The 19,022-nt window shown below is 29.2% G+C and overlaps 6 protein-coding genes across 9 annotated transcripts in view; 2 read left to right on the top strand and 4 right to left on the bottom strand.

Moving 5' to 3' along the window:
• The window catches only part of Cpr (Cytochrome P450 reductase), a 47,406-nt gene extending 44,042 nt beyond the window's left edge, over positions 1 to 3,364 (bottom strand). The window contains exon 1 of one of the 2 annotated variants that reach the window (XM_076395593.1): positions 3,153 to 3,364. The gene's annotated coding sequence lies outside the window, so the exon portion shown is untranslated. Of the gene's footprint in view, positions 1 to 1,816; positions 1,958 to 3,152 lie in introns of those variants that run through there. The other variant, XM_076395594.1, reaches the window with a different exon arrangement.
• A 3,062-nt stretch (positions 3,365 to 6,426) lies between these two features.
• On the bottom strand, positions 6,427 to 8,334 carry LOC143190966 (ras-related protein Rab-36). Its single transcript, XM_076395588.1, has 6 exons — positions 8,097 to 8,334; positions 7,936 to 8,037; positions 7,814 to 7,878; positions 7,472 to 7,605; positions 7,214 to 7,418; positions 6,427 to 6,615 (listed from the first exon to the last, which is right to left on the bottom strand). Exons 1-6 carry the CDS (start codon positions 8,306 to 8,308, stop codon positions 6,566 to 6,568), a joined length of 768 nt encoding a protein of 255 aa, XP_076251703.1. The 5' UTR covers positions 8,309 to 8,334; the 3' UTR covers positions 6,427 to 6,565.
• A 282-nt stretch (positions 8,335 to 8,616) lies between these two features.
• On the top strand, positions 8,617 to 10,250 carry LOC143190965 (uncharacterized). The gene is made up of 4 exons (XM_076395587.1): positions 8,617 to 8,770; positions 9,073 to 9,396; positions 9,456 to 9,661; positions 9,797 to 10,250. Exons 1-4 carry the CDS (start codon positions 8,734 to 8,736, stop codon positions 10,184 to 10,186), a joined length of 957 nt encoding a protein of 318 aa, XP_076251702.1. The 5' UTR covers positions 8,617 to 8,733; the 3' UTR covers positions 10,187 to 10,250.
• A 3,203-nt stretch (positions 10,251 to 13,453) lies between these two features.
• On the bottom strand, positions 13,454 to 16,412 carry LOC143190962 (putative tRNA (uracil-O(2)-)-methyltransferase). Of its 2 annotated transcripts, XM_076395583.1 has the most exons (6): positions 16,365 to 16,412; positions 16,206 to 16,298; positions 15,411 to 16,155; positions 15,123 to 15,356; positions 14,185 to 14,989; positions 13,454 to 13,632 (listed from the first exon to the last, which is right to left on the bottom strand). In XM_076395583.1, exons 3-5 carry the CDS (start codon positions 16,131 to 16,133, stop codon positions 14,192 to 14,194), a joined length of 1,755 nt encoding a protein of 584 aa, XP_076251698.1. In that variant the 5' UTR covers positions 16,134 to 16,155; positions 16,206 to 16,298; positions 16,365 to 16,412; the 3' UTR covers positions 13,454 to 13,632; positions 14,185 to 14,191. The 2 variants fall into 2 exon arrangements, with proteins under 2 accessions (XP_076251698.1, XP_076251697.1); XM_076395582.1 differs by lacking the exon at positions 13,454 to 13,632 and having other exon boundaries at positions 14,172 to 14,989.
• A 319-nt stretch (positions 16,413 to 16,731) lies between these two features.
• On the top strand, positions 16,732 to 18,000 carry LOC143190968 (corrinoid adenosyltransferase MMAB). 2 transcript variants are annotated; one of them, XM_076395590.1, is made up of 4 exons: positions 16,732 to 16,916; positions 16,964 to 17,149; positions 17,205 to 17,406; positions 17,464 to 18,000. In XM_076395590.1, the coding sequence occupies exons 1-4, from the start codon at positions 16,852 to 16,854 to the stop codon at positions 17,692 to 17,694; spliced, it is 684 nt and encodes a 227-aa protein (XP_076251705.1). In that variant the 5' UTR covers positions 16,732 to 16,851; the 3' UTR covers positions 17,695 to 18,000. The 2 variants fall into 2 exon arrangements, with proteins under 2 accessions (XP_076251705.1, XP_076251706.1); XM_076395591.1 differs by having other exon boundaries at positions 16,733 to 16,916; positions 16,970 to 17,149.
• Sbds (SBDS ribosome maturation factor) lies at positions 17,989 to 18,989 on the bottom strand. The gene is made up of 2 exons (XM_076395589.1): positions 18,775 to 18,989; positions 17,989 to 18,721 (listed from the first exon to the last, which is right to left on the bottom strand). The coding sequence occupies exons 1-2, from the start codon at positions 18,903 to 18,905 to the stop codon at positions 18,088 to 18,090; spliced, it is 765 nt and encodes a 254-aa protein (XP_076251704.1). The 5' UTR covers positions 18,906 to 18,989; the 3' UTR covers positions 17,989 to 18,087.
• Between the last annotated feature and the right edge of the window lie 33 nt (positions 18,990 to 19,022).

Here is a 19,022-nt window from a genome sequence, read left to right as displayed (position 1 = left end):
CAAAACTACTTTTTCATTTCATTTCTTCGCAACTTTTATGTTAAACTGCCATAAACATTCAAATAATATTTTAATAATTTAATACCACAATATATTTAATTAATTGATTAATAATCATAATAGCAATTTTAATAACAAGTGTTAATCGACATCATGTTCACCATAAAAAAATTCCCCGTGAAAATGGGTGTTATTATTTAAATGTTAAATCATGATCCCTAATACGTATTTCCAGTTTTATTATATTTATATCAGTACAGCAAATATGTTTTTGCTAATCCAATAATATCATTTTGATGAGTCAATGTATTATAAATAATTACTAAAACAAATTGACGACAATGATTCGATAAAATATACTTCATAAGGGGAGATAAAAAATTAAGGTAAGATGATAAATTATAACGCCAGCTGATGATAAAACTATGTATAAAAAAACTGATAAACGTTTATAAATATGATAAAATTAAATAATGTACAACCTGCTAACTCACTGTAGGATAGTCATTACAATGATTATACTATAATGTTTATTTTAAAATAAAAAGATAAATCTAATTGATAAGCTTAACAAGTAAATACAATAGACAACGATGACTAAATTACTTTTACAATTAAACTGGAAGAATCATATCAGATAAAAAGTAAATGGACTATACATGTATACTGCAAAAAAGTAAGACGGAAAAATTGCACAATACAGTAATGTCTAATTTCAAAAGTCATCCTTATATTACGAACAAGAAAAGAAAGTTTTGGAAAAAGCAAGAATTGCTTTTCCGTAGTTTCGCTAAAAATCGAGAACGGCTGGGCCGATTTAGCTAATTTTGGTGTTAAAATATTAGCAGAGGATCACGAAAGGTTTATATGTCGCGAAAATATATAATAATTGCGATTGAGGAAGATAGTAAAAACAATTTTGTTTACTCATACAAAGTGCCACTGTCATCAACAGTAACTGTCATATTTCCAACAAGGATCAACATTTGAGTATTCAATATAGGTGAGTTGGAAAATGTATTTTGTGTCTAAAAATGTTGAATTAAAACTACTGGCCAGTATTATAAAACCGCGATTAGAAGTTAATATAATGTATTAAACATTGAAGATAATTTCTCGACACCGACCGTTTTAATACTCTACCACTATTTATATTTGATACAAATGTAGGTTTTTTATGGGTATATTCGAGTGAAAAATAATGACATATATGTCAAATATGATATAAACATTCTTAACGGTAATTTTGAATTGTATACTAATTGCGGTCGAGTAAACATTTAAGAAGACTAGAGATGAAATATTAGTTGACCTTTTGTGGTAAAGCAAACTTTGTCTTAAATTTAGTTCGGGATAACTTTCCTTACTTTTATTATTAACAATGCTAAGGAAGAAATGACTTGACTTAAGTCGTTTTAGTAAAAATGATTTTATCTTAAAACAGAAAAATAATGGTTCAGTTAATTACATCAATAAATATAGGATTACAATAATATTATCATGGAATAATATGCCAAACAGCTACAACACAGCAAATTCAAATTACTAAATATCTAATTAACAGTTGTTTTCATCGCCAGTTGCGATTACCTAAAAAGTGTTTATTATATAATCGTTGATATCTACTAATCTAATAGCTAGTAATAGATCTACTAGAAACACTAATTTTGTTGTTAATTTAAAATATTTATATTATTAATCACACTGTAGTAATAAACAAATATTAATACAAAAAATAAATATGGACACAAAAGATTTAGCTATTAAACACATTGCTTTAGATAAAATATAACCTGTATCACATAACAAAACTTACTTCCAACAAAAAATACTCAATACACTGTAATAACTGTCACTAGAAAACACCGTGATCTATTTTATCTGAATACAGACACTATCACTGCTAAACAACAGTTACGATCTCGCAGCAGCTTTGTAGGTGATTATTTTATCGAACCAAAGCTTTATCAGTCAACTGATAATAATTGAAATAGAAAGATAAGTGAAAAACAAGTAGTCTAATATGAGTTGAAACAAAAAATAAATTAACAAAACATTTTTAATGCAATATCTATTATATAGTCACGTAAAATATAAACTCGCTTTTGCTTTACTCTCAGCGTAACATCTAATTGCGTATAACCTTGATAGATCAACTAACTATGCCATCAAAAATAATAAATAAGCAAACAAGTAGATACGAGGTAATTTTGTTTAAATTGAAGAAACAGTACTTCCTGTCAAAATCCACGATTCTAAATGGACCCATTAAAAATGTGAGATAAGAAGCACATGAATAGTTATTTAAACTGATTAATTTAAGAACGAAACTCATCATAAGTGCAAGATTAAAAAATGCAAGTGCAAGTGCAAAAAAATAAAAATTGTAAACAATTAAAAATAAAAAAAACAATTCAGTAAAGTTAATAATAACATTATTGAATTATTAACACTTGGTAACACTCCTAACTACTAAATAAAAATCACCAATAAATAAAAGGTAAAGACACAATTTTAAACACATCCATACCATAGGCAACATTTAATACACATGAATTTAACTTTCTCCAGTAATCTTCAGGGAATGTAAAACTAATTTATTGCATTGTATTTAATTATACAAGAATCCTATTCATTAAGCAAATATAAGCATTATTATAAAATAATATAATATCTAATATTGCATATACATTTCATTTTTTTATAATTATATTAATTTAAAATAATAATTCATGTATTTAATTAATTGCGTTATTTAAATATTATTCTAGATAGAACTTAAAAGTTATTTAATATAATATTTATACAAATTATACAAAACAGATATATATCTATCTATCACACTAAACAGACCTATCTGCGTCTGAAAATATGTTGTATAAATATTTTATAGAACAAAAAATTTGAATAAAGTCAAATAGCAACATATCACAACGAATTTATGAATGATATTATTAGGGTCAAAGTTTATGTCAACGTGTAATTCTAATTTAATTTAATATTTCAATTTAACATACATTTTCTATTTAAGAGTCTAACATGATCATAAAAACAAAATTGCAAATCTTTTTAACCCAAAACAAAATATTAAACAGAACCTATAATAAAATACCCAATTAACACCTATTAATAGATTATGTATGTAATCTTACCTTATGTTAAGACTTAAGTAACTTAGTAAACGAAAACTTCACCAAGCCAACAAATAAAAATCAACAGAAACAAAATTAAAAGTTAAAACGAAGCAGAAACCATAACCTATGAGCCCAGGCGATGGTTATCTTTCTCTCTTTCTTCCTCAACTGACAATTAAACGGCCTTGAATGGGTTACGTTGTTACGTGTCCGTCTGCGGAAAGCGCAGCAGAATTTCCAGTTAACACACTGTTGCCAAACAGAGCGAATTGTATGTAATTAAAGTTCATTTTAATTAATTATAGATTAAAACTTATAATATAATTTACTTTCGAAAATGTATTTGTATAACTTTATGAACATATAATTCATTGAAATCCATAATTTATAAATGTATAATGCTTACTAAAACCTTTTTTATAGGCTTTTATTATTTCTACTTCTACACAATCTATAATAAAATAAAATTATATATATTAGTATGTTAGTAACTTTTTTATTATAATAACTATATAATTTAAAATTAATTTCTACTGAGTTTATGTACACTAAAATACACTAATGTAAAAATATTCTGAATTAAAAATAGTAGTAAAGTTATAATAATGTTATACTTAAAATGAATAAATCTGACAACGCTGCCGAAGATTCAGCTAATGGAAGAGATTTGTGGATATCACTGATTTGAACCAGGGGTGTGCAACTACAATGCTAAGTGGTGGGGCAAAATCTTGTTTAGTCCAATCATTGGTGGCGCTGACAACGTGAATTTGATTGGTTAGTTTAAAAATATTATATAGAATCCTGTAAGGAAAATAATTTGCTTTGATTGGTCAGCCATTTCACGTGACTATTTTATGACGTCACATTTGCTGGCCAATAATATTTGAATGAAAATCGAATTTAATTTAAAAAACTAATTTATTAAAATAAAATCCTATACAAATATACATAAATGTAAATAATATAAATAATAATAAAAAACAACAGAAACATACATAATTGCAAAAAGCAAAAATAAATAAACTACAAAAATGTAAATAAAAAAAATTAAAAGCCCCATACTCCAGACAAAATAATTAAAATACTCTTCTATAACGCCTGCTCCCTTTTTCGTATTTGTTTAGTGCCATCAATTTTATAGGATCTATTAGAGTTCTATCTTGTATTTGTGCTATACTGAAGGTAAACTTTAAGTCCTTCCCTGTTAATATTGAATTAACTTGTTTAACCCAAAAATACAATGAACATTTGACAATAAGATTTAAAATGTGGTCTTCAAAATCGCTATGGACTGGGCAGTTGAAACGTTTAAAATTTATGTGTTTTTTTAAGACATCTCTCAGAATAACAGATATGCTATTTTTATGACAAAATCTAGGTATTAAATAAAAGAGATAGCTTAAAGATCTACAAACAGTATAGTAAAACAGTCTTGATGGAGTTGTTAATTTGGGTCTACGCGGCTGCATCGCTTCTATAAAATCAGTATCGAGTTTTTGATCTGTGGAACTACTTAATGTAGAATGTAGACAGATATTGCACGTTGTCTTTTTTCTCAGAAGTTTTATCAAATAGCCTGAAATATAGACTAACGTGCAACGTTCCACTCTTGTTTTCCTCAGAGCAAAGTTCTCTGGAACTGAAAATATAGACTCAACTGGTGATTCTACAACCTCTGGTGATGCTACATCTCCAGTTAAAAAATAATGTAAGTTATCTAAAGCGCCAACATGTTCATCTTCTTCACAATTTGCTCCGGGCGAATGATGTGAAAAAAATGAAATGATGAGCCCTTTTAGAAATTTCTCGAACATACTAGGGGAAGGATGCTGTTTCTACCTCTATGACCTCTAATAGATCCAACAAAAATCTTTAAGCAATCTTGGTTAAGATTTGTTAAACAAATGTAGTTATTTGTAAATTTAGACAAAATAGATTTCTTTAAGTTAATAAATTCCCTAAAAGTAGCAATTAAATTTTTAATTGATGGCACCATAACAAATATTTTCTTAACAAGGCAATCAAATTTAAATATATAATTCCTCTACTATAAAATGATTGAACACTGATTGTTCTAAAAAGTTAAAGTATTGCAAATATTTTAGGGATATTTTACAATTAAAAGTAGTATTTATTACTACTAATTATCCAGTTATATTAATTATTACCTTCTTGTAAGACTTCTTTATGTAGAGACATCACATTGACAACATACGCACAACTTGGTAGATTAATTGAATTTTATTACTACTAACATCTTCATAAGTTTTTGAGTTTCTGTAAACAAACAATATATAAACAGACATGTAGTAGATAGATAATTTTATATGTACCTGATAAAACCAATGATGGATATGCATTTACCCAAATACCTGTTCGTGAAGGAAGGATAATTCTAAATTTTTCACTAATATGTCCATAACAAACACCATGACGTTGATATATTTGCATTGTGGTTTATCCAGGTAACTTACTATTATTTACTTGATCAACCCATTTTTGGAAAGTATCGAGATCATTCTTTGGGAAACGATGTCTAATTTCCGTAGTAGAATTTTACCCCGGTACACTACATCTTTTACTACACTGACGTATTGTCATCAATTTTTATATTATTACCCCATAATAATTAATGTAAAACAGAAAATATGCACAACGTAAAACGAAAATTTCGTGATCTAAACAAAAACCATAACCTACAAAAAACAAACATAAAAATGGACGCCTATAGAAAATGCTGATTTCACACAATTTGATCGACCAATCACATTTCATGTTAGTGGCGGCACCTGCAATTTAAACTGCCAATCACAATTTGCGATCGCAGCGCTACAGTTGATTGAACTAAACAAAACATTTCCCCAAGGTCGCCTATACCGTGAAATTTCTATTTTTTCTATGATTTGAACTTGTTGATATAACATGTTGACAAAATAGTACCTTTCATGCAATTAAATAAAATTAAAACAAATTATAAATAGGCACGTTTCAATGAAATAAATAATTAACCGGTAACGCTATTTTTCTACTAATTAATGTATGTAATAGATTGATAATGTTTTTTAACATTTAATTTGCAGGTAATACAAGAATTATATATATTAAACGATGAAGGTTAATATTTATGCTGAAATATATGCAAGTCTCAGTTGATAGGGCAGAAATTATACCCTGAAATTAAAAGAAATTATTACCTGTTTTACCATAATAATTTAATTTTTCTCTGCTACATATACATATCTTTTGTTATAACGTTTGTCTCTCTTAGCATTTGTTATGTATTTCGAAACTGTAAGACTTGAGGAAATTGAAGATTTTTTTATCAAACGTAGCCGCTTTTTTTCTTCGTGTGGTTTACTATACTGATTTATTGACTTAATCAATCCAATCCCTAAATTAATGAAACAAGTTTATGCTTAAATATATCTTCAACAACAATTTATTAAGGGTTTTTGATGGTTAGCCTTATCAGATATTCCTAAAATTTAAAGAATTAAGATAACATTAGTCCCGAACGTGAATAGATCGGGGAAAAAGTAATTTCGTTTTTTTTTTAAATTTTGGTGAGTGGTACTGTGCCGTTATTAATTAATGACCCTTTGACACTTATCTGGCAAAACCATAGTTCTGTCTCGTCTGAAAATGAAAAATTATAAATCGTTTTAAAACCAGATTTATACAACTGCCGAGACAAATAGTAGTCGGGATCCTTTCCAATCGCCTTTTTAACACATTACCATCACCGTCAATGGGGCTTTAATACCATTTTGGAAGCTTAGACCACAATATTTCCGCAGGTCCATCAGGCACTTCAGCTCGTTCATAATCATTCGTTTCGAAAACGGGCTCGACTTCGATTACCTTCAACAAACATTCACAAATGGAAGCTTGGCCTATGGAGCTTTTCACTGTTAATGACCTGGAATAATCAATTTTAAAAGGCAATAAGCAGCGACCCTACTTCAAAGCAACTTCAAAAGCCTTATATATAATATGGTTTGACAGAATCATTGTCAAGTCATCTATTAGGAAAAAACGAAATTACTTTGTCCGCAAACCTTATGTAATGATATTACCGACTAATTTATTTCCAATTGGCTTTATGACAACTTCATCTTTTATAATCGTCTTTATTAATAAATCAAATGTTAGAACAGCAATCCTAGAAAACAGTTTTTCGATGTTATAACCAGATTTAGATGATACTCCCCAAAATTCTGCGTTCAATTCATTTGCTAATTTAACTGCATCTGTTTTAATATTTTTATAAGTGAAGTTATTCTAAAATGTGTCGGTATAATTATATTTGGTAAACATTCTATACTATAACTCACAATCAAATCTTTTTTAGAGCCAACCAAAAATATAAATGGACTTTGATTTGTATTTGCGTTCAGTGCTTCCTTAAGCCACTTTTTAGCGTGCATCAAACTTTCGTAATTTGACAAATCAAAACATACGACAATCGCTGCAAAACAAATCAAATTAACCATATATTTTAATACATATACACCTCTATTACTATCGAACTAATTAAAGTAATAAGAAAAAGAATTTAAGTATTAAAGGATTTTTAAAAATAATCTTAATTAAATAAATATTAAATTAAATATTATTAAATATATATAATACAAACTTAACACAATTAGGCCTATAATTTTAAGAAAACAAATTACCATGAGCACCTCTATAGTATGATTGAGCGATACTTTGAAATCGTTCTTGGCCAGCTGTATCCCAACTAAAAATAAATGAGATTTAATTATCCAGATTAAAATATTTCTATTAAATGTCTCACATTTGTAATGAATATGGAACTCCCAAAATAACAAATTTTTCAATTTGAAAATCCACACCTATTGTAGCTTTATAGTTTGTATCAAATATTTTATTACAATATCTTAAATATAGTCATTTCCTTTATTATTAATTCTCAATGTTATACGAATTTTTCCTTACCTGTTAATAAGACAAGTCTTTCCCACAGATGTATCTCCAATAATAATAACTTTACTCATTGTTAGACCATCATACTTATTATTTCCAATAGCTTTATAATTGCACTGTTGTCGTGTTTCTACACTGAAATTATTTTGCAAATATGGTGTACTTTCATAATTATAAGGTAATATAAATTTATTTAGAACCCGATCAAACATTATATCTTCCATGTTACTTATAGAATCTTGTTTTGTGTTAAATATTTGTTTGTATTTACGTGATACTTCAAGCAGAACTATCATATTTTTTAAGATTATTATTATTTTCTAAATTTTAACTAAACTCCAATTTAATACTTTTTATTCATGGATATTTTATAAATTATAAATCACATTCGATTAAATAATATAACAAATATCTATATTTAAATTTTAAGCGCTAAAAAGGGACAATATTGGTTGCATATGCATCAGGAATTGTATATATTCGTGTTTGTCTATTCCATTCATAAAGTGAGATGAATATATTAGGAAGAAATTCAAATGATTTGTTAAATGCTAAAACGTGATTGGGTAGAGGTTTCAATTTCCGTCTGTCGTTTATTTGACAACTTGTGGGTAAGGTTAACTTCCTTTTTGTCTGATCTATTGAGAAAATGGCTCCTACGAAGCCGAAATCAGCGGAAAAACCCGGTAAGTTAATACATATTATTGATAAAAATATTTTAAATTGTTAAATTGCACTACCTTTATTTTATAATTATTCTATTAAGCTGTATTTGCTGTTAAATTTTTATTTAAACACTTAAATAAACATTGACCAAGACAGACATACATATGGCCACATGGTAAACATTAGCAGATAAATTTTTTAATTAATTTTATTTAGCATTTGTATTTTATTTCTTTGTGGCTTTAATTTATTTCATTGTTTACTATTAACTTGGATAATACAATACATATAATTAAATTGTATCTTTAAATTTTTGTTGTAGCTGCCAAAAAAGAAGAGAAAAAGAAGCCAGCATCTGCTCCTTCTGGATCTGGTGCCGCTGGGTCTTCAAAAACCCCAGCTCCAGCCCCAAAAGCTGCAGCAAAAGTTGGTGGTTCTAAACCTGCTGAGAAGAAGGCTCCTGCACCCAAAGCTGCTGCTCCTAAAGCTGCCCCAGCTAAGGCCGCATCTTCTAAACCAGCTCCCGCCAAAGCGGCTACAGGAAAAGCCTCGGCCAAAGCTACTACAAAAGCTCCAGCAGCTGCACCAAAAGCTAAAGCTTCTGCTACCAAAACTGCTGCTAAGCCTGCCGCAAAACCAGCTAAAGGTAAATGTTACAGGTTAGGTTTATGAATTTTATTAAAGCACTTATAACAATTATTTTAGCTGGAGCCAAACCAGCAACTAAAGCTGCCGCTGGCAAAAAACCAACTGCTAAAGCCCCAGTTAAAGGAAAAGTTCCACCCAAGCCACTTTTATCTAAACCAAAACGTAATGTTCCTTTGAAGCAACAAAGAGGACTTGGACCTAAAAAAGCACCAGCGGCTCAATCTGCACCAGCAGTTGCAAAAGCTCTTCGTATAAGAAAGAAAGTATGTACTTCAAATATTTATATTGTCAATAATAGATTTTAGTTGATAATGAAAATAATTTCAATAAAACATTATACTGTTAATTAAGTCATTTTGGATTATACTTGATATTTGATGATTGTTTTATCATTATAGGTAATTAAAGGGCCCAATGGCACCCATGTACGTAAAGTCCGTACTTCTGTACATTTCCACCGACCAAAAACATTTAGACCTGACAGAAATCCCAGGTATCCTAGGAGAAGTGTACCAACTAGGTCTCGCATGGATGCTTACAATATCATCAAATATCCTTTAACAACTGAAGCAGCGATGAAGAAAATTGAAGATAACAACACGTTGGTATTTTTGGTACATACTACTGCCAATAAACATCATATTAGGGCTGCAGTTAAGAAATTGTATGACATTAATGTTGCAAAAGTTAACACCTTAATCAGGCCTGATGGTAAAAAGAAGGCTTATGTAAGGTTAGCTAGAGATTATGATGCTCTAGATGTAGCCAATAAAATTGGAATAATATAGGTTAATGTTCTTCAAGTTTTGTTTTTGTACATGTGGAAGTATAAATAAAATTTGATGATTATAACTATGTTTTATTAATATTTTATAATACATGTAAATAGTTTATTTTGATATTAGGTTAAGCTGATTCAAAAAACAACAAATATTAGTTTGAGTGCGTCATGGTATGCTTAGAGTGTAAAAAGTTACTGATTACCCTGGAAGCAATGGAACAAAGATATTTGGTTATGAGATTTACATATTTAAGTAATTATATTGAGATCTGATAGCCCAATTTTATTCTGTAAATTATGTACTGAAAAAATCTGTTTTTATCTAACGTGAACGCATTTGGTTCAGCTACTGGTACATCATAAATTCCTAAATTAAACTGGTTCTTTATATCTAGATCTAACAAAATTAATTAATACTGGATGGATCTGGCTTCACTTATCTTACACATTATTTCCGATAGTAGCCGGTGGGTGATTTGCTAGGTTTGGTGACCATATTATGACTGTGAAATGGCATACAATCGTCATATTGATTCTGATCATAAAATAGACAGAATATTTCTATATACGTTTCGTTTCACTGTTGGATTGTGAACTCAACGTCTTAACTTCTGCATCCGGATTGTCCATAAATTAAATCTGCAATTGTTTAAGATTTTGAACTTATTTCTGATACAAATTTTATGTCACAAAAATGCTTATGGTATAATAGCTTTGAAGTGATCATGAAATTGTCCTTTACTATATGTGTTGCGCCAAACGACGTCATTTAGAAACAACTGTCATATTTTTGAATGTTGGCCAATAAGTGGGTAGAATAATTTTCCATCCCAAAAATTAATACGCGTAATTGATCTGTTTGGTGATGGGATTAACTGTGGCAATTTTATTTTTTATCAAGCGTTTTTATAATATTAACAAGCGATTATCATCTCATGATTTGTTGATATTATAATCTATTTCCTGATCGTAGTGGTAAGCTGCTCGCTTCCGGATCACAGGAGCACTGCGTCTGCAGAATCGCAGAATTTATGTCGTGTTCGCTATTGTGTTTGATGTTCAAGAATTCATTGCACTCTAAGCTTATACACTTAATTTATAATAACTCTCAAACGCAATTATAACATACTACTACGAGTATTACCATTTTCTATCTTTCGCTGGTCATTAGTGTGATGTAACTGGTCGCAAAGTTCTTTTGATGACCTATGTCTACTCTATAACATTGTTAATAATAAAAGCAAAGGAAGTTCGATCACGTTAATCTTCTCAGTAAATAATATGATATGATTACATTATTATATGAATTACATTTGCAGTATATTTTACTATAGACAGCCACTGCATACTTGGCAGCAATTAGAATACGATTAAAAATTCTAATGGTGGGCTTCGGCACGTTAGTTATGTTATATATGACATATATATATATGTCATTATTATTTACTTATTTCTCACTTTATTGAATCGATGTACCTTGTTAAAATCATACAACTATGAAATACTAGCTGACCCGACAGACTTCCTCAATCGATAAATAAAAGACCTAATAATCCCTAATTAATAAAATAAATGCTCGGTATCAATGCATTTTTATTATTATTTTCGATTAATTATACATGATGTTTCATACCTAAAAAAAAAGTTTTCCTGAAATACTGGCTATTTATAAGGTTTCAATTAGGTATTTACAGACACACACAGTTATGATACAGTTTGTTAATTAATTTAAAGCTTTCTTATAAACTTTATTTTTTCTTTTGTTTTGTGGTGAGTGAATAAACAAAGATGACGATTTTCCGATGCGCGAACACGCAACCTTATAATATAATTGTCCGTGCGCGAAACAAGGAAACTCTAAGTTGATTCCGCAAACTTCCAACGACTGGCTTTGAGATTTATTTATGGTCATCGCAAAGGCCAGACGTACTGGAAATTGTAAACGTTTAAAATCGAAGGGTAAATCCGTTGGAATCATCGGAATACGTGGGAATAAGACATCCTCTCCTTTGTATTTTCCCTTTATGATTGTTGCCTCAATGACGTTATTCATTATCTTTTTCACAGCCAGTCTTGTTCCATTGCACAGTCGAGGTTGATTAATGTTACGCAGCATGATGAAAACTGATCCAACTTTTAACTTGAAATTGTGAGGTGGTAATCCAGGCAATTTTTTGTATGGTTATTCCATGTTATTCTATGTTATTATTGTATATAGTCTTTGCATAGTCGTTTCATTTAAAATCATTACAATAACTGTTATCTTTTCAATAATTCTACCCCAAATATTTTCATATTCATGTGCTGCTAATGCCCAGCAACGTAATATAAGTTATATATAATGTATGATATAAGTTGAGATATTAAAGAGGTCTACTAGAATAGTGTTGAAACCGATTTGGAAGTTGCTACATTGAAGCATGGAAAAAGCAAATTCTTAGGAGGGTGAATGTTAGTAAATCAACAACGATTTTGAAATGATGAAGGAAGTTCTTCATTCAGCTCAACCATTCTAATTGATACACCAGATACCTTTCTAATGACCAACCATGAATGAATTATATTAAACGAATAAAATAATACATTCATTAAAGCATGGTACTGGTTTGGTAGCCATAGTGAAAAAGACGACAGAGGCCTTTCGTATGGCCATGGTTTTATGATTAATTTGTATTATCCATAGAATAGACTGTAAAATCCTTCAGAAAAATAATTTGTCACGCTAGTAGCCAGCCACTCGCTAGTCGATAGGCTCAATTCTTACAACCTTAGTACGTGGTATATGACTGAACCCACGTTCAATCATATGACTTGAGAACATCTGAACAAAATAATAAACTTAAACAAAAGATCTGCCTAGCTGCAGTAGTTTTCGCTTCTCTAAGATGGGCTCTTTTGAACACATATTTTCCCAATTTACCTGTATGATTTCCTCCAGGTACTTTTTAAAAATAAAATTTTGGTTTGGACCGACACTGGCCTAGCATTTGCAAGCTTGAAATATTTTCATAATAATCGTTATTAATATGGTAAGTAATTTATTAAAAAGATGTTCGATTAAGATACGTTAATCAGTGCACATTGAGAGCAAATTCATAGGCGTATATTACAAGACTTCAATAGGTTTGTTGATTAAGGAATAAATTATTTCCTCTCAGACTTTTGTGATAGCATCGGATGAAAGATGCAATTAGATAAAAAAACGGCTCTAAAAATAAGCAAGATCATAAGTGATCTGGATTGATGGTGATGATGTTAAATAAAAAATTGCAGCTTAACTTTAAACTCCCATCTTTAAATATTGAATACTAAGAATGATTAAATTACTACATACAGTTAATTTGCTTTCATATGCTTAGGTTCACTTAATTTTTTACCACTCAAGAATCAAGAACGTTCATGGTTGGGTCCATCATGAGTTTCCACTGAACTGTTCTGTCTGAATCGAATACCCTGCAACTTTTCTTATGTCGAATTCTGTCAAAATATTTTTTAATTTGAAACTCTCCACTAAAGTTGATTAGATCTGATTAGAAAATGATCTATAAAATATAACAAATCTTTATACTGTGTAATGTATTACGTGTATTATTTTTGTCATATTTTAGACTGCTTTCTAGAGGTTAAGGCTGTACTGTACTGACCCCACTATCTAACTAGTGATCAACTTAGAGGCTATCCTCGGAAATATCCTCGTCTTCTCCACTATGATTAAACCGTCAGCTGAAATTGTTCATTGTCAGATTTTACAGCCTTGTACATGGAAAAGCATAACAATACCGTATCTATTCCTAGGCAAATCGCCAACAATGGAAGTAGTATGGTTTATAATGTTTACCACATTATAGATTATGTTATACCCAACACAGATTAAATTTAATATTTTAGAAATTGATATTTTTAAGTAAAAAAACAATGCTAAGTAGAGCTTGCCTTTCAATTTTTCATCAAAATTAATCTAATACTGGTGAAAATGTCAATAAAACAAACAATTTTTATACTTACATTTTTATTACTTATGATTATAACCACATTCCTCTGCATTATATAAACACCCATCTGGATGATTTTCTAAGAACCAGCAAGGTTTACTTTTATATTTGAGACTATCTTTTGTAGTCAATGGAGGTCTAAGTTGAACTAGACCTTTTTTTAATTCAAAAATATAACGATGATTTTTTAATAATGTCTGAAATCCCCCACATTCCTTCTTCAATTGCTTTAACTTTTGGTCTGGAATAACTTTTACAAGTTCAGATAGATAAACCGCTATACCTTTATTCCATTGACTGTAGTTATTAGCAATTATATAATTTGTACCAGACAGCAATTTCTCTACACACAGTTTTATAATACTGGTTATTAGAGATCTATCAAGTTGTGTACAATTTCTCACTTTTTCTATTACTTCCCTTTGAGTAACTTCATTTGGTACTTTCTCTTCAATTAGCTTATCAATATTCAGGAGTATTTCTTGATATTGGCATTCTTCCAACTTATTTCTCCTCCCAATGAAACATGTTCTTTTTGTGGATGGTATCCTTAATTTATCGATACCTACTTCAAACCCGCATAAAATACAAATGTTTTCAACATATTTTAAGTAATCAGCATATGTACTCAATGAGGTATTAGTACGAATAAACTTCTTGCCACTTAAATCAAAGGGACAACAAGGCAGAATAAAGAAATTTGTCATCGGGCTACTTTTTGATGCTATTATTGGTATCCATGGTGTAAGTTCATCTGAATGATTACCCAAAATCCAAGTGGTGGTTGGAAATGATGAATTGGGTGTAACTGCATTAACCTAAAAGAATAAAGAACAACATTACCAAAGACAAAATTTTCCTAAAAGGTATAAACATAAACATAGTAGTTTTAGAAATGCACTTAGATTTCAGAAATTTAACTTGTATTTGGATGTTGTCTACTACCTATACCTGTAAAATTGTTGTGTCAGGATATAAATTCCAAATAGATCTTTGTCTTATATCTAAACCAAATCCTTTATACCCTTCTTGATTTAACAAATATACTAAGAGACCATTGCCACATCCACAATCAACAAAATTTATATTGCTATCATATTTCCACAAACAAATAAGATAACTTGCAATTGCTATATCTTCAAAAACAAATTTTTGAGGATCCGTTCCACATCTTTTAGGCCACTCCTAAAATAATTTAAGACAGTAAACATGTGCAAATATAAATATATGTTTAATTACCTTAACTAACTTTGATGCATATTGGTCTTTAAGTTTATCGTAAGTCAAACAATACTCATCAGTATTAATTAGTGATAATGATGTTATATTGACTTGATTTTCATCTGAGTTGAAATTATCTATCCATTTTAATAGTTTAGGAAATAGTTTATCTGCTAACCATCCTGCCTGACTAGTATCTGCATCCTCAAAACTTTTTAAATTTATTCTTAATATCAAAGATATTGTAAGCTCAATTTCATATGAAAATGGTGGAGCAATGTTGAAATCCTTCGAATCTGAGACAGCCAAAAATGTACTTTTAGACTGATTTTTATCTAGTACTACTATTTCAATAGCCCTCTGACAATTTTTAATACGAGGATATAATATTCTTATAGACATAAAAATGCCACCATAAGAATTTTTAAAATTCTCTATATTTATTTCTTCTAACTGAACTTTATTATCATAGGGTTTTAACAGATTTTCTAAGAATATATATGATATATTTTCCTTTGTTAATTCATTAAGTTTTCTTAATTCATATAATATAGAATGCCTATTAATTAGATCTTGGAGCTTAACACTTGAATTAAAATTAACAGTGCAAAATAGTACTTGTGATATTGCAGTAATTTTTCGGTTAATTATATGTGGTCTGTCATGATATAACATAATAATGTTCCAATATTTTTCTACTGAAATTATATTAGAACTTGTCACTAATGGAATTGGGAACATTTTCAATTTATTGTTTCAAATACTAAAAATTAAAAATGTAAATAAACAACTTTACTAAAATACCTAATGTACCTTTTTTAAAATCCACTGACAATCCTCATACGATCGTTCAATAATTTGCTTTATTCTCTCTGAATCTGTTTCATTAACATGTTGCTTAAAGCTCTAAAATAGTTATAAGTTTCTCTATGGTTATAAGTGATTAACATTTAAAAAAAGAATTATACTTACTTGCTTTATCATAAATTGATAATGTTCTTTAGGCCCTTTTGGTAATTTCTGAGATTGTCTTAAAAGATATTTATAAAGTTTTTTCCCATCATAAGATGAAACTTTTGTTGCTAGACTTTTAATTTGAGAAATTTTAAACATTCTGTTAGGTTATGACCGAAAATCTTCTTCCCTTGATAAATTATTTTATTAAATTAGTACAGTAAAATATTAAATTATCTAGAAAGAAAGTTTCCTAAACAATACAATTATTGTTTTAAAATTATAAAAACTACAATGTAGGTAAATTTAAGTATGCTTTTAGATTAGACTAAGTTTCTAGCGAACTACAGAATATGAATTTGCTTAGTGATAACAGTAAATGAAGTTATTCTGTATTTGGACAAGATCAGCATAAGAAAGGTCATGATAAATTTTCATAATTGATGTCCTGATGTTTTGTCAGTATTCTGGAAAATATTAGGTTAAAATTTGGAATCTCAGGAAAATGGTTTTTCGAAAAATACTTCGTGGATCTTTCAGACAAATAAGACAATATTGCAATGATAAAGGGTATTATTTTCAGTAGTGATTTTTTTTGTTATACTTTATTCTTTTAGTTGCAGTCAAGCAAAAAATGTTTCAACTGAAGTATGTAAAGAATCTAAATCTGGTAAACAATTAGAAATATTTAGTAGAGAAGGTGATAACGGAACAGCTAAAACAATAACTGGTGATGTATTACCTAAGGACCATTGTATATTTAATGCAATTGGAGCTACAGAAGAGTTGTTAAGTTATATAGGGTATCTACTATTTATAGTGATACATTATATACCCTAATTTAATGTTATCTTCTAGGTTAGCAAGGGAATATGGAAATGAATCTGATCATGAATATATAGATAAATTAAAGAGAATACAAACCATTATTATTGATATAAGTACTGCCATATCTAGAAATACAAAAGTGTCTATACCACCTGTTTATACAAAAGAGCTAGAGGATTGGATATATGAATATTCAAAACAGTTACCACCACCAGAGCAATATATTATACCAGTATGTTATAATTTAGTTACATTATATTTTATTTATATCAACCAATTCCACTTCTAGGGAGGTGGTGTAGCAAGTGCTTCTTTACATGTTGCAAGGGCTATATGTCGTAAAACTGAGAGAGTTATATGTCCATTAGTTAGAGATGATAAACTGGATAAAGAAGCATTAGTGTATATAAACAGACTTTCAGATTTCTTATTGACAGTATCTAGGATTGCTGCCAAACATGACCAAAGGACTGAAAGCATATATATTCCAAAACCAGATGAAAAAGTTCAGCCTCAGTAAATTTTTGCTTTGATTCATGTAGTTATATGAAACATTGTTTTATATAGGTTGCTAAAAGGATAAGACTGGCAACTGATGTTATATTGAAGCATTTTTCTCATTGTTGTTTTCTTTTAGGGTGATACATATTGTGCAGTTTTAAAAAAATGGTTGAGTTATCAATTGTCACCTTGTAACTTAAATTCAACCAGAAATATATTTTACTATTGTTGATATATTAAATGCTTTTGTATAAATTTGGTTTACTTTACTTTCCAAATGTATAAACAATCTAAATAAGTGCATACATAAAAAAACATATTAGCATGTGCTTTTATTATTTAATCAGATTGCATTTCTTTAAAAATATATACAGGAATTTAAATAGATTGGCACTTTTCATAATCCTAAGTATTAAAAGTATTCATCACCTAATACCATCTCTTTATATGATAATACTTCTAAAAATGCTTTACTTTTTATTTCATTCCTGACTATGGTATCAATTTCTTTAAACTGTCCTGGATCAACTAAAAATACTATAGTTATTTGGTCATCTTCTTTTTCTTCATTCTCTATTTCAATACTTTCCATCTTGACAAGCTTTTCTCTTAATTTCTTTATATCTTTGCCTTTAAAATTGACCTTCAACCTCATTTTAGCTCTTTCAATTGGTATTGAATTTGACTCTTTCAGAAGTTTTATTACTGCCATAGCTTGTACTTTTGTACTTTGGTTTGGCTTTACAGAGTAATGTACATCTTTCATGGATTTCTCAATAATAGTAACAGGGTAGGGCCTTTTAAGCTCTGGATTTAAACATTTATTTGCAACTGTAGTGGCAATGTCTTTAAAAAGCTGTTCAATTTGACTTTGCCTCTCTTTATCTGAGACTTGTAGTTCACCTTTTGACAAAATCTGTTTACATATTTCAGTTTGGTTATCAGTGTTAAAAGCTTTTATAAGATCTTCTTTTTTAGCTACTTGTCCTTTTGAAACATTTGCAAATACTGTATGCGTCTGTAGAACCTCATCTATATCTTTTTCCCTGAATTAATAAATATAAATAGATTGTTAATTACATATCAATGCTTTGCTTACACTTGGTTTCGCCATGATACAACTTTATTTCTATAACATGCTATTTCAAAACGCTTGCCTGCTTTTTTTATTCTTACGACAGCAACATTTGTAAGTCTGATTTGGTTTGTAGGGGTGAATATTTTACTCATCTTTGCTATTAGTTTTAACAAAATTTGGGAATTTAAGGTTAATTTTATGTCAAATCACAAAATAGAGGATTTCTCAATATTTTGTGTGTCAAATCAACCATTTACATCATGCCGATA

This window comes from Rhynchophorus ferrugineus, unplaced genomic scaffold, assembly GCF_030347505.1.
Source record: "Rhynchophorus ferrugineus isolate W39M unplaced genomic scaffold, kcgeb_rfMv2 rfM2, whole genome shotgun sequence".
NCBI classification, from domain to species: domain Eukaryota; kingdom Metazoa; phylum Arthropoda; class Insecta; order Coleoptera; family Curculionidae; genus Rhynchophorus; species Rhynchophorus ferrugineus.
The sequence above is the reverse complement of the archived record's forward strand: the minus strand, read 5'-3'. Positions and strand labels throughout refer to the sequence as shown.

Bases quoted from the DNA above. Each gene is read 5' to 3' on its own strand.
- LOC143190968 (XM_076395590.1), top strand. From the start codon at position 16,852: ATGGTTTTTCGAAAAATACTTCGTGGATCTTTCAGACAAATAAGACAA. The intron at 16,917-16,963 runs GTATTATTTTCA...TTATTCTTTTAG, and splicing joins CAATATTGCAATGATAAAGG to TTGCAGTCAAGCAAAAAATG. The intron at 17,150-17,204 runs GTATCTACTATT...GTTATCTTCTAG, and splicing joins GAGTTGTTAAGTTATATAGG to GTTAGCAAGGGAATATGGAA.
- LOC143190966 (XM_076395588.1), bottom strand. From the start codon at position 8,308: ATGGAAGATATAATGTTTGATCGGGTTCTAAATAAATTTATATTACCT. The intron at 7,419-7,471 runs GTGAGTTATAGT...GACACATTTTAG, and splicing joins GCTCTAAAAAAGATTTGATT to AATAACTTCACTTATAAAAA. The intron at 6,616-7,213 runs GTAATATCATTA...TTTAAATTTTAG, and splicing joins AATTGGAAATAAATTAGTCG to GAATATCTGATAAGGCTAAC.
- Sbds (XM_076395589.1), bottom strand. From the start codon at position 18,905: ATGAGTAAAATATTCACCCCTACAAACCAAATCAGACTTACAAATGTT. The intron at 18,722-18,774 runs GTAAGCAAAGCA...TTATTAATTCAG, and splicing joins GTATCATGGCGAAACCAAGT to GGAAAAAGATATAGATGAGG.
- LOC143190965 (XM_076395587.1), top strand. From the start codon at position 8,734: ATGGCTCCTACGAAGCCGAAATCAGCGGAAAAACCCG. The intron at 8,771-9,072 runs GTAAGTTAATAC...TTTTTGTTGTAG, and splicing joins GAAATCAGCGGAAAAACCCG to CTGCCAAAAAAGAAGAGAAA. The intron at 9,397-9,455 runs GTAAATGTTACA...CAATTATTTTAG, and splicing joins TGCCGCAAAACCAGCTAAAG to CTGGAGCCAAACCAGCAACT.
- LOC143190962 (XM_076395583.1), bottom strand. From the start codon at position 16,133: ATGTTCCCAATTCCATTAGTGACAAGTTCTAATATAATTTCAGTAGAA. The intron at 15,357-15,410 runs GTAATTAAACAT...AAATTATTTTAG, and splicing joins ATGCATCAAAGTTAGTTAAG to GAGTGGCCTAAAAGATGTGG. The intron at 14,990-15,122 runs GTATAGGTAGTA...TTATTCTTTTAG, and splicing joins CTGACACAACAATTTTACAG to GTTAATGCAGTTACACCCAA.